General features: G+C 40.3%; 2 protein-coding genes across 2 annotated transcripts; both read left to right on the top strand.

Annotated features, from left to right (window-relative positions):
* Positions 1 to 991: 991 nt before the first annotated feature.
* Positions 992 to 5,552, top strand: LOC103401189 (soluble inorganic pyrophosphatase 4-like). Its single transcript, XM_070812783.1, has 9 exons — positions 992 to 1,045; positions 1,336 to 1,401; positions 1,616 to 1,723; positions 1,827 to 1,892; positions 2,107 to 2,227; positions 2,402 to 2,460; positions 2,911 to 2,946; positions 4,791 to 5,394; positions 5,506 to 5,552. Exons 1-8 carry the CDS (start codon positions 992 to 994, stop codon positions 4,815 to 4,817), a joined length of 537 nt encoding a protein of 178 aa, XP_070668884.1. The 3' UTR covers positions 4,818 to 5,394; positions 5,506 to 5,552.
* A 226-nt stretch (positions 5,553 to 5,778) lies between these two features.
* On the top strand, positions 5,779 to 7,759 carry LOC103401147 (gamma carbonic anhydrase 1, mitochondrial). The gene is made up of 5 exons (XM_029094037.2): positions 5,779 to 5,916; positions 6,093 to 6,236; positions 6,423 to 6,548; positions 6,660 to 6,811; positions 7,041 to 7,759. The coding sequence occupies exons 1-5, from the start codon at positions 5,802 to 5,804 to the stop codon at positions 7,308 to 7,310; spliced, it is 807 nt and encodes a 268-aa protein (XP_028949870.1). The 5' UTR covers positions 5,779 to 5,801; the 3' UTR covers positions 7,311 to 7,759.
* Positions 7,760 to 13,217: the final 5,458 nt, after the last annotated feature.

Raw genomic sequence — 13,217 nt, 5'->3', positions numbered from 1 at the left:
AAGTCGCGGGAATAACAATGTGAGCTTGACTTCATCTAACAATAGGAACCCAGAACTCGAAGAGAAGGAAAATAATCTCACCTGAGATTGAAGATGAGAGCTTGAAGCTATTGGGTCTAATGGCAGGTCACTGCCCAGTGCTCCGATGGCACATGCAATGGTATGACTAGTTTCCTCTCGTCCTAGAGGTTAAGGTTTCATGGTTTTGGAGTTCAATTTGTGAAGGGATTAGGGCGATAGTGTTGGTTCTCTCTCTCTCTCTCTCTGTTAGATGGAGTGTGAGCTCGAGAGTGCAGAAAGAGAATGGAGAGATAGAGAGTGATTTCAACGGAGGGAAAGAGAGAGAGAAAGAGAAAATATATTTTAAAAAAAAGGAAAAGAATGATGTCTGATGGATGGGTGTTGACAAGAGTAGGTTTTAAAACCCTAAAATAATTATTTGTTTAACACAAGGCCGGCTCAAGCAGTGATGCACATTTGCACGAGGTCAGTTTTTCGGAATTTGAATTTATCTCAGGTAAGTTTACATTGTTTCAAATATAATTTTTTCGTTATAATTCCGAATCGAGTTCCATATGCGCTCACGTGTTTGTAAAAATGAGTACTATTTAACAATGGTCAAATAAGATTGAAAAGGTGAAAGGATAATTGAAGTCCAAAGGCCTACGTGGCATCTCATAGACATTTTAGGAATTTCATTGTTGTTGTGAGTAAAATACAATAAATTTCGGAATGAAACGTCACATTACTTTACAACAATGATTCTTAGTCACAATTATGGAAATGGAAATATAGTGGATCAAGTTAGGCACTTGCACTATTCTTTTGTGGAAATAGAGTGTGTGTGTGTGTGAGTATTGCACTTCATTGTGTTGTGTGTGCGCATATGTGTGTGAGCTGAGAGAAGCTCAGATTCCGTTGTGTGTGTGCGAGACTCGTATTCAAGAGCTCCATGTATAATTTGACCTAAACTTTACATGTTTGGTTAATAATGCCTGATGTTTTCGTCTATGTAGGACCTGGTGCACCAGCAGTTTTCAACTGTGTGAGTCATTGTTTCTAACTTTCTTTTAGTCTTTTTATTGTTCTGATCTTTTAGCAAAAGGACCCTTTAACAAATCCAACATGTAAGTTATGGATGTGTTGCATATGGTCGCCGTGGATGAGTTTAAAACCCTTTAGAATAAGATTGTGGAATGCTTCTATCAGTGGACGATGATGACTTAAATAATCTTCCCCACTTTTTGAAAAATAAATGACAAAAAATATATATATTTAGCTGAAGATTCTGTTACACCAGTTACATAAGAATCCAAGTGATAATTTCTGTGGCAGGTTGTTGAAATTGGCAAAGGCAGCAAGGTTAAGTATGAGCTCGACAAGAAAAGTAGCCTTATAGTAGTAAGACTATTCTTCTTCTTTCCAAATGATAAGCTGTTGCCTCTCTAGTTAACCATGCTTATTCATTACGGTTAGAGAAATTTAAACATGGGCCCTGTATATTTACCGTTGTTTGGTAGACATTGTTATCATAGTGTTTGCTAGGGTATTGGCATCTAGTGTGAAATTGATGCCTTTCATGGAGGACACTAATGCATGAGGCTCTTTAACGCAGGTGGACAGAGTGCTTTATTCATCGGTTGTTTACCCACACAACTATGGTTTCATCCCACGAACAATATGTGAGGATAGCGATCCTATGGATGTCCTAGTACTGATGCAGGTAATGTCATTTGGACACATAATTCCCTCCTCAATGGCAAAACAGCTAATCTTGTATATTCGACTGAACTTATTAAATAGTCTTGGATTTTTCTCCCATATAGGAGCCCGTGATACCTGGTTATTTCCTTCGTGCTCGTGCTATTGGATTAATGCCCATGATTGATCAAGTAAGAAAGCCTGTTTCGATCTCATGCTTGACTAGATCAATGCGTTTAAAGAATTTAATGTAACAAGCAAAGGAAGTTTTGTTTATTTTACTGCTGTTTTCATTTGGCTATCAGAATTTCAATATTTATTCTTTGTATCGTTTCCTCTCATAGCGATCTGATTTCATACATCCAGAAGTGGGTGTAGCTATCGAAAACATGAGTTCTATTGCAGGGTGAAAAGGATGACAAGATCATTGCAGTATGTGCGGATGACCCTGGGTTCCGCCATTACACTGACATCAAGGAGATTCCTCCACATCGCCTTGCAGAAATTCGTCGGTTCTTTGAGGACTGTATCCTATTACTACATCGCGTGCATTCCATTAAATTGAAGCGGTTGAGAGTCGTGTGACTCCACAGTTATGAATTACCTCAAGTAGATAATTAATCTATTAAAAAACTTTGTTCGTCTCTTTGCAATATGAACTGGTTTTTGCCGCATGCCCTTAACTCTTACGCCATGATAGACAAAAAGAATGAGAACAAGGAAGTTGCTGTTGAAGACTTTCTACCTGCTGAGGCTGCCATTGAGGGAGGCCATCAGATACTCCATGTGAGATAAACTTTACTTCCATTCTTTTCACGGTCGCCTATGATTATTGCAAATAGAACGTAAATATTTCATTGTTATTGTTTTCTTAAAATAACGTCTTGTGTGCAGGAACCTGTATGAGTCTTACATATGGAGGGAAAAAATTCTCAAAATTCCCAAACCAAACCAAAAAAATACCGATGCCAAACCAAAAATGTCCCAAATCGATTTTCCCAAAATTTCGGTATTCCCATACCGAACTGAAAATGTATATTTTTAATTATTATATATATATATATTATTATTTTAATTATAATTAGAATGAATTTGAACCGTTGGATTGTTTCAAAATCTATGCCGTCCATCTATTCCTTGTTAGGCTTTCAGGTTTCAGCTTTGTTTCTCCCTATCGGGGACTGAACTGACTCCACTCCAGTTTCTAACTTTCATTTCATTTCTCAGTCTCTCTCTCTCAGCTCAGTCTCACTCAAATCCAACTTCGGCCAACCATTCACCGGCCCACCACCACACGCGGATCATCCAGTGTTGTCTCTCCCTTCCTTCACGATACAGAGTCACATCCATCATTGTTCTGAGGTCTCTCTCTCACGATTCTCTCTATCGTGACTCTCTCTTGCGATCCTCTCTCTCAAGAGTCTCTGACTCTCTCACGCGATTCTATCTCTCAGATTCAGACACAGGTAAATAAATATGGGAATTAATTTAGGGTTTGAAATTTAATTTAGGGTTTGTGAAATTTAATTTACGAATTCTAGATTAGGGTTTGTAATTTTAGGGTTTGTTTGGTTTCACAGATTAGATTCTATTTAATTGATCTAATGGTTCAGGTTCTTGGGTTTTTGCAGATTGGTGAAGGTCCGAAGGAACTGGGCTCTTTTGCTTTGCTACTGTGCTGGAGTTTTATTTGCCAACAGCAACAGGTAAATTTCTCAAATAAGTTTTATTTAATTTTATGCTCTCTTGAATTGTATGCTCCTTTGATTTAATTGTTGCTTTTAAGAGTGTAATGTGGGGACATATTTATATTCAAGTCTAAAGTATTTGGTCTTTAAGGAATCTAAGCTTTTGGAGCTTTGGTATATTTACATTAGTCATTGGTTGACCTTTTGTAATAGGTTGTGGTTTAATTTAATACTCTCTCGATGCAAACTGTTTAATACTCTCTCTATTCTGATTTAATAGGCTGTGGTTTAATACTCTCTCCAATTCTGATTTAATAATTTCTCAGATTCTGGTTTAATAGCATATGTGGAGGTTATTCTCTTCTAGTTGGAAGCCATTATTAATAAAATGGATGTCACATTAGCGACCCATATTTACCAATGTTGATCAAAGCTTAAGCAAGATCAAAATTTTTGTCTTTTTATGAGAATTACTTGGGGTATTAGGCAGACAACATTACTGATGATATTTCAAATGTTGTTTTGTTGGTGTGTTATTGTTAACAGAGAAGGTGTACAAACCAATGCCACAAGGACATCAAGGACAAGGTAATTTTGTTTGCCTCAACCGAGTAGGATTCATCTCCTTTTTAGCCTTGTCCAGCTTCTCCATATTTACCGTTATGAATGACTGTATAAACATCCTATATGGATTAAATCCGAGATGTAGTACTACTAGTGTACATGTACTGTCGATTTGCTATGTCAACTTGGCCCATCACAATTTCTTGTTTGTGTGGTAAGTATGCTCGACAAGATTCTTCAAACTTAAAGGGTAAAATGCATAGTTGAACAAATTATGTCTCCGTCTGCTTTGTAGCGTTTCTTTTACTTTCTGTTGTATATATTCTCGTTTAAGCTTACCATCAAGAACTTGAAGGATAAAATGCATAGTTTATCACCCGTTTTGAATTTAGTTGAGACAATTGATTGAATGCATTTTTAAGCGGGAACAGATCAAAGTTTAAGCAAGCTATTTCTAGATGAGCCACATATAGGCAGATTTGTGCACAGATTAGGCAAATTGGCAGATTGCTTTTGAATAGGCAGATTGTGCACATAAGCTTTTGAATTGGCAGATTTGTGCACAGATTAGTAGAAACAAATTGGCAGATTGGGCCTGCCTATGTGTCAATTTTTCAATATAAAATGTTGAATTTTAGCCCAAAAGCATAATATGTCAAATTTTTGTCCAAAAACCCAAAACCATTTCGGGATTCCCGATTTGTCCCGAAATCCCGAAAATTGAGATTCCCAAAAATTTGGTTTGGAATCGGTATTGAAATTGGAATTCCCGAAAATTTCGGTTTGGGAATCGAGACAAGGGTTTCAGTATGGGATCCCATACCGAGCCACCCCTAGTCTTACATCGTGGAGAGCTTGAGGTAGTAGGCTAACTTGCAGGCTTCATAATTAGCGAAATGGCTGGAACGATTTATTAATTCAGTAAGATCCGTAGACTTGTTGCTAAATACGATATCTCTGTGTTTTAAATGGTTGATCTTATGTTGTACTTTTGATCGTACGTCTCTTCAGTGTGTTGAATAATGTTTGGTGGATAGTAGATTTTGTCATTGGATGATTTCATGCAACTTTGGATGCAAAGATTTACCTTTTGAAGCGATTGAATCTAAAAATTTGAGTTGTATTTACTTTTACAGTAATTTTAGTGCATGAAAATGAAGGAAAATGTTTTGGTATAGAGTACAAAACTAAGAGAGCTGAACATGTATTGCTAACTTGGACAAGCATTTGGGGCAACTGATTTGTAGCTCGGTTGGTTAAAAAGCATTCGTCCTTGAACTGAGGTCTCATGTTTGAATCTCCCTCTTCATAATTGGATGAGTTTAGTATAGATTATTCTCATTGTTTGTCACAAAAAAGGATGTCACAAGCCTTGATCCTCAGATCCGGTTCCATGTTCGGATACTCGAACTCGACCTTACCGTTGTCAACCCCGGCATGAGTATCCTGCCAATTTCTCTCATGAACTTGTATTACGTTACTGATTTTATCATGATAAAAAGAATTAAAGAGCTCGTTTTCCCTATTTCCACGTGGTATTCTTAACTGAAAGATTACATTACGATACTGTAGGGAAGCTGTAGTCAATAACCACCAAAACAAGATCCGGGCAGGTGACTAAACGGCGCGCATTGAATCCGAGTGAGCGAGTCCAGTAACCTCCTTCGCTGGCCAACATTTCCAACCCACTTGTCAGCAGCGCCGCTCTCCTCCTCAAAACCCTCAAATTCTCAAATGCTTTGCTCCACCACCCACAGCTGAGACCGCGACTGAACCCAGTACGCGCCGTCCATACACCATCCCCTGCAAACTAACGCTCATCGACAAACCCTCCAATCTCCGACGACGATGGGGACCCTGGGCAGAGCAATCTACACCGTCGGATTCTGGATCCGCGAGACTGGCCAAGCCATTGACCGCCTCGGCTCCCGCCTCCAAGGCAACTACTACTTCCAAGAACAGCGTACGCCCCCAATTCTTCTCCTTCATCTCTCAATTCCTTCAAACCCTAACTCACACAAATTTGCACCCAAATTTCACAATTCTGAGTCTGTAGCTTTGTTTATTGAATGTCGAATTGAATTTTGAGATATGCGGTGGTTGAATTTTGTGTTATTTTGTTTCGATTGTTGTTATTAGTATCGCGGCATCGGACGCTGATGAACGTGTTCGACAAAGCTCCGGTGGTCGATAAGGAGGCGTTTGTGGCGCCCAGTGCGTCGATCATAGGCCAAGTTCAGGTGGGCCGAGGCTCCTCCATTTGGTACGGTTGCGTTTTGAGAGGTAAGCATTTCTGTGAAAAAGTAAGCCAATTTGTTGTTGGGAGTAGGGTAATATTAACTCCTAAAGTAGGTTAATTTTGGTTTGAGAATCCAGTTCTGTGAAAAAGTAAGCCAATTTGTTGTTGGGAGTAGAAGCGTAATCCCGAAAGATGTCGTATTTACCTGATTGTTGTTTTCGGGTGTGAAGGTGATGCTAACAGCATCAGCATTGGGTCTGGGACCAACATTCAAGACAATTCCCTTGTTCATGTAGCAAAATCTAACTTGACTGGCAAGGTTTTGCCTACCATTATCGGGGACAATGTTACTGTAGGTGAGTTATGTGTGATTGTGTTTCCGGTGATTTTAGCATGGTTTTGATGTGGGTTTAGTTTAGTGTAAGGATCTAATTCTGGTGCCGTGGTTTTTGATTTGAACTGTGCAGGCCACAGTGCTGTCTTGCATGGATGCACTGTAGAGGATGAGGCATTTGTTGGTATGGCTGCAACCTTGCTTGATGGGGTTTATGTTGAGAAACACGCCATGGTTGCTGCCGGAGCCCTTGTAAGGCAGAACACAAGGATCCCCTGTGGAGAGGTATGTCAAAACACCCTTTATTTGCCTGGAATGTGACAAGTCCGTACCCAGTTAAACTAGTATCTTGATTGTGCAAACTGTTATTACAAAAAGCTCACAATAAGTTCATCCTAGTGACTCAGTGCGAGCTGACAACTTTTATAGCTGAATGTAGCTCTTCTTGTTTATTAATTTTTAACGACCAACTTAAATTTTTCGAACTGGTTGTTTACTGAATGTTTTATAACAGGTATGGGGAGGGAATCCAGCAAAGTTCCTGAGAAAGCTCACAGAAGACGAGATGGCCTTCATCTCCCAGTCAGCCTTAAATTATTCCAACTTGGCTCAGGTTCATGCAGCTGAAAATGCAAAGCCCCTCGACGAGATAGAGTTTCAGAAGGTTCTGCGAAAGAAGTTTGCACGCCGTGATGAGGAATATGACTCGATGTTGGGTGTCACTCGTGAGACACCGGCAGAGACTACTCTTCCTGATAACGCATCGCCACCTAAGGCTGCTTAAGAAAGTACCACTATTAACGATGTGGGTAATGGTACCACCTCTTTGAGATTTAGTGTAAGCGAGTGTTTTTGTTTATGTGCGGATTTATAGCGAATGGCTGCTTTACATTTCGAATAATTTTTGGGGCCGTCTGGAGTGTGAAGGTCAAGACTCAAAACACGAAGAATAGCATATGGCTCTGCTCGTTCTCTCTGATTGATATGCAACTTCTCTTCTGTTTCGGTGTTGTGAAAGCATCTTTCAAGATCTCTTATGGCTCGTTTACTAAACCGTAATCAAAATTGGGGGAATTGATTTGATGCAGAATTGGATTGGGGAGGAATCAGAATCAGATTCCTATGGAAGGTGTTTACTAAATTGTTAAGAAACAAAATAGGAATGATGTTGGTTTCATATAAGTTGTTTATCAATTCACTTCTAATCGGAATCAAAACCGCCCTTGGTCTAAATGAATTATTTTATGTGATAATTAGTAAAATTTAATTTTCATACTATCTTAACCCATCAATGATAAAATTTTCTATCTCTTTATAAACTAATTTTTTAATTTTTTTTTTTACCTTTTCAAACCTAATTTTTATACCCACCCCATAACTTCCCAAGCCAGTGGGCAAGTTTTCTACCTTTTGAAACTTTAATTTTTCACATCTTTTCTCTTCTCCTCAGTATCCTTCGTCAGTACTCACCAGCTGCTATCGCCACCACTCTCACCCTCCCTCTCCTCCATTTTATTTTCTGTGGATCCTTCATCATCATTTCCTGCGCATCCATTGATCTCTCTCACGCGTCATACCTCCATCCCCACACAACCACGATGCCATAACCAAAGAACAACCAACTCACTACGATATCTACAGATGCCCTAGGATTCTTGAGATTGGTTCATTGGGGCACGGGGAGGTGAAAGGGAGGCAGGCAGAGAGGTCTAGGCTTGTTGATTTGAGTGGCAGATTTGGAGTTTTTAGGAATTAGATGGGGTTATAATAGGTAGAAAATTGTATTTCGGATTCCTCATTTATCCCAGGATTCAAATGACGCATCATACTCAGGAGTTCAATTCCTCCAAAATTAGGAATTCAATTCCTATCTTTCGAGTGGACCCCACCCATTTTGATTCCTCCAAATTTTAGTAAACACAAGAATAACTCGTAATCGGAATCACACTCCGACTTTTGATTCCGATTATGGACACGTAAACACGCTCTTAGATATGTAGTTTTAGAGCTTGATTGCTTTTATATATGTTTTATGTAAAGAAACAGAAAACTTCAATAGTAAGTTTTCTTGATTGTATTTACTTGACTGAGAACTTTACACATTGTGTAGGAATATATATAGCCTTTGGCTATTTACATAGATACCCCTAACTACTTTATAACTATCTTAACTAATCACAACTAATACAATCAGTTAATTTACAGTAACAGAATTATTAACAGTAGCAGACTTAGATGACTTGTCATTCTCCATAATACACCCCCTCAAGCGAGAAGGGGGATCAGAAATGAGGCCAATGGGAAGCTTGGAACACAGATAATTAAATCTGGTTTTAGACAGAGACTTGGTGTGAAGATCAGCTAATTGGTCTTCACTGCAGATGAACTTGACTTTGAGAAGTTGAGCCAAAACCAATTCCCTAATATAGTGATAATCGATCTCAACATGCTTTGTTCGAGCATGAAAGACAGGATTAGATGCTAAAGATATTGCTGATATGTTGTCACACCAAAGAGTAGGGAATGTAGAGAGAGGATAGTGCAGATCTTTGAGAATCTTGCAAACCCAAGTTATCTCAGCAGCTGTGTGAGCTAAAGAGCGATATTCAGCCTCTGTAGAGGACCTTGCAACAGTACTTTGTTTCTTGGCACTCCAGCTGATAAGATTGGAACCCAAAAATACACAATAACCAGTGGTTGATCTCCTGTCAATTGTGCAACCAGCCCAGTCAGCATCCGAGTAGGCAGAAAGATGGACAGGACCTTTAGTGAACCACACACCATGTGAGATAGAGCCTTTGAGAAATCTGAGAACCCTTTTTGCTGCCTGGAGATGTTGTTCCCTGGGAGCATGCATGAATTGGCAGATTTGATTCACAGCAAAAGCAAGGTCGGGTCTAGTCCAAGTAAGATATTGTAAACCACCAACAATGGAGCGATATTCAGTAGGATTGGACAGAAGAGGGCCACTGTGATCTAATTTCTTAGAGCCAAGGGGAGTGCAACAAGGTTTTGCACCCTCCATATTTGTTTTCTTGAGAAGATCCAATAAGTACTTTGTTTGATGGAGAAATATACCCTGTGAAGATCGATGGACTTCTAATCCCAAGAAATAATGAAGAGGACCAAGGTCTTTTACTGGAAATTGAGCCCCAAGTTGCTGAATGAAGTGTTGACAGAGGTGAGGATAGGGTCCGGTGACAAGAATGTCATCAACATAGACAAGGACAATGACTAACTGAGGACCATTGAGAACAAATAAAGAAGCATCTGAGGATGATTGGGTGAATCCAAGAGAGTGAAGAGCTTGGAACAGTTTATCAAACCAAGCTCAAGGAGCTTGTTTGAGACCATACAACGATTTCCTCAACTTACACACAGATGTAGGGTGTAAGGGATCAACAAAACCAGGGGGTTGTTGGATGTAGACATCCTCCTTTAAGTCTCCATGAAGAAAGGCATTACTAATGTCCAATTGATTGAGAAACCAATTATATTGCACAGCAAGGGTAAGAAGGATCCGAATTGTAACCGGTTTGGCAACTGGACTGAAGGTTTCTTGAAAGTCAATACCTTCTTGTTGATGAAAACCCTTGGCCACAAGCCGGGCTTTATATCTGTCAACAGTGTCATCGGGCTTCTTCTTAATCCGGAAAACCCACTTGCAGCCCACTAAGTTTTGAGAATGGTGAGAAGGAACAAGAGACCAAGTACCAGTGGTTAGCAAGGCATTAAATTCATCTTGCATAGCTTGCCTCCAATGAGCATGCTTAGAAGCTTGCAAGTATGTTGTAGGAACATAATCCATATCAACTGGAAGTGGGTGCTTAGTTGCTGTACAGGCTCTCGACGTGAGTATACCAGCCTTGGATCTAGTAATCATTGGATGAGAATTAACAGGGGCAGGAGGATGACTATGTTGATTGTGGGAGAAAGATGAATGTGCTGAAGGAGGAACAAAACTGGAAGAAGAGCCAACTGAGACAGGTGCAGGGGAGGATGAAGATGAAGAAATAGGAACAGGCACAGAAGCACATAATGGTGATGTAGATGGCTGACTAAAAACAGGAGGAATGTGTTTGCTAAAATGAAGATCCAGAGAGGATGAAATTGTTGGTGAGGAAGATGGATGACTTGGAACAGGAAAAGAGTGTTGATTGTGGGACAACTGAAATGGATAAGTACTTTCATCGAATACAACATGACGAGAGATGTAGATGCGATTGGTGATAGGATCAAGGCACCTATAGCCTTTGTGTTGAAGACTATACCCCAAGAAAACACACTTTTTGCTCTTGGGATCCAATTTGCTATGAAAGTAAGGTTTGAGCCAAGGAAAGCATTGGCAACCAAATACTTTGAGCTTAGAGTAGTCTGGATGGTTGTGAAATAGCAACTGCCAAGGGGATTGGGAAATGCCAGAAATAGGAAGGCGATTAATAAGATAGATAGCAGTGGAGAATGCTTCTACCCAGAAAATATGAGGGACATGAGATGCAAGAAGCAAAGTGCGAGCTGTTTCAACAAGGTGCATGTGTTTTCTTTCTGCACAACCGTTTTGCTCAAGGGTGTGGGGACAACTGAACTGATGAAGAATGCCATGTTTGCTGAGATATGATGCAAAAGAGTGACTAGTAAATTCACCCCCTGAATCTGAACGCAGAACCTTTATTTTATTTCCAAGTGAATTTTCTACATATGATTTGAAGACAACAAATGTAGAAAATACATCTGACTTAGATTTCAAAGGAAAGAACCAACTATATTTGCTATAGTCATCAACAATGAGCAAATAATATTGAAAACCACTACTTGATGTGATTGAGCCAGGTCCCCACAGATCACAGTGCAGTAGTTGAAGGCTGTGAGTTGTTGATGAAGTAGCAGCTTTAAATGGAAGCTTATGATTCTTGGCAAGAGCACAATCCGAACAGAAAAAGTCCACAGTAGACTTGCCTTGTAAAGCAAGATTATTGGATGAAAGGAGCCTTCTGAAAATGGAGGAGGAATGGTGACCCAAACGCTTGTGCCAAATTGTAACTGGAGCTTTAATACTAAGTAAAGCTGTAGGTGAAAGAGGATGAAGATTGCTGGAACTTTGAAGAGGATAGAAGCCATCTCTAACCGGTCCCCGTAAAAGCATCTTCCCCGAAATACGATCCTTGACATAGGATCCATAAGGGTCAAGTGTCAATGAACAATTATTATCATTAACAAACTGATAAGCAGATAAGAGATTATGGGTTATGTGGGGAACATGTAAAACATTTCGCAATTGAAAAGAGTTATGAGAGGTGTGCAGAGTAGATGAACCAACATTGAGGATGGATAAACCTTTACCATCTCCAATATACACTTTATCCTCGCCAGTGTAGGGAGTAGGAGAGGTGAGGTTAGCAACATCATTAGTGATATGAGAGGTTGCCCCTGAATCAATTAACCAAGGCTGAGATGGTTTAGCAGAATGCTGTGCACACATGGCAGCAAGCTTAGCTGGAGGAATACGACCACAGATGTCAGGATTCATACGATCAAAGCAGTCAATAGCCTCATGACTGGTAGAACCACAGATTTGACAAAGCACTTTGAAGTGAGAAGAGCCTTGATTGCTGCGAAAGCCTTGATAACCTTGATTGCCACGGTTATTAGGAAAATTACCACGATTACCTCGATGACCTCGATTGGAAAAGAATTGTCCCTTAGTGTTCCTGCCACGATTAGAGTTGAACCGAGATGCAGAGTGAAGAGGGTGATTCTGAGCAGCAAAAGCAGATGGAGTAGGAAGGAGAAGAGGCTGAGACTGCACCGAGAAAGCCTGAAAAGATTCAGGGACAGGAGATGAACTGACAGTTTTGCGTCTGGCCATAGACAATTCCTTTGTGAGAAGGAGGCCATGAAGTTCATCAAGAGAGGTAGAGGACAATCGGAGCATGATACAGTCGATGAAAGACTCAAATTCATCAGGCAAGCCATGTAGTGTGGCGGCGATAAGATCTCGATCAGAGACAGAAGCATCAGCAGCTTGCAGAGAATCTGAAATTTCCTTGAGTTCTTGAAGATAGTCAGAGACAGAATGCGATCATTTCTGAACAGATTGAAGGCGCGATCGCAGCTGATGGATATGAGCCTCTGAAATTCCACCAAAGCGCTGTTCAAGCTTTACCCAAAGTTCGCGAGAGGATGAAACCCCAACCGTGAACGGGATGATTTCCTCAGAAAGTGTGGAATTCAACCAGATCAAAAGATTTTGATCTTTCTCATACCAGTCCTCAAAAGCAGGATTGATGCTACGATCAGGCAGAAATGGCGATGGACAGACGTCAGTACCATCGATTACTCCAAGAAGCTTGTATCGCCGGAAAATCGGGCCAAACAGGGCGCGCCATGGTAGGTAATTGGATCTTTTGAGCTTGATCGGCACCATGCTGCCAATGTTATGAATTGTGAGAGAAGTGTAGGAAGTCAGAGGACTCGGATTTCCAGAGGAATTAGGGTTTCCAGAGAAATTAGGGTTTGGGCTCGAGGGGGAGATGACCGGAGAAGATGAACCAGTCGATTGAGCCGCCATTACTGACAGAAATCAAGAAATACTACAAGATCGGAAGGGAAGAAGTGATGATCAGAGAAGAAAAATCGATCAAGAGTCGATCGATGCAGCAAGCGAAGAGAAAGATCGAAGCTGTGAAGCGGA

The sequence above is a fragment of the Malus domestica genome, chromosome 15 (genome assembly GCF_042453785.1).
Source record: "Malus domestica chromosome 15, GDT2T_hap1".
NCBI lineage: Eukaryota > Viridiplantae > Streptophyta > Magnoliopsida > Rosales > Rosaceae > Malus > Malus domestica.
Note: the sequence above shows the minus strand (reverse complement) of the source record. Positions and strands in the feature narration are given on the sequence as shown.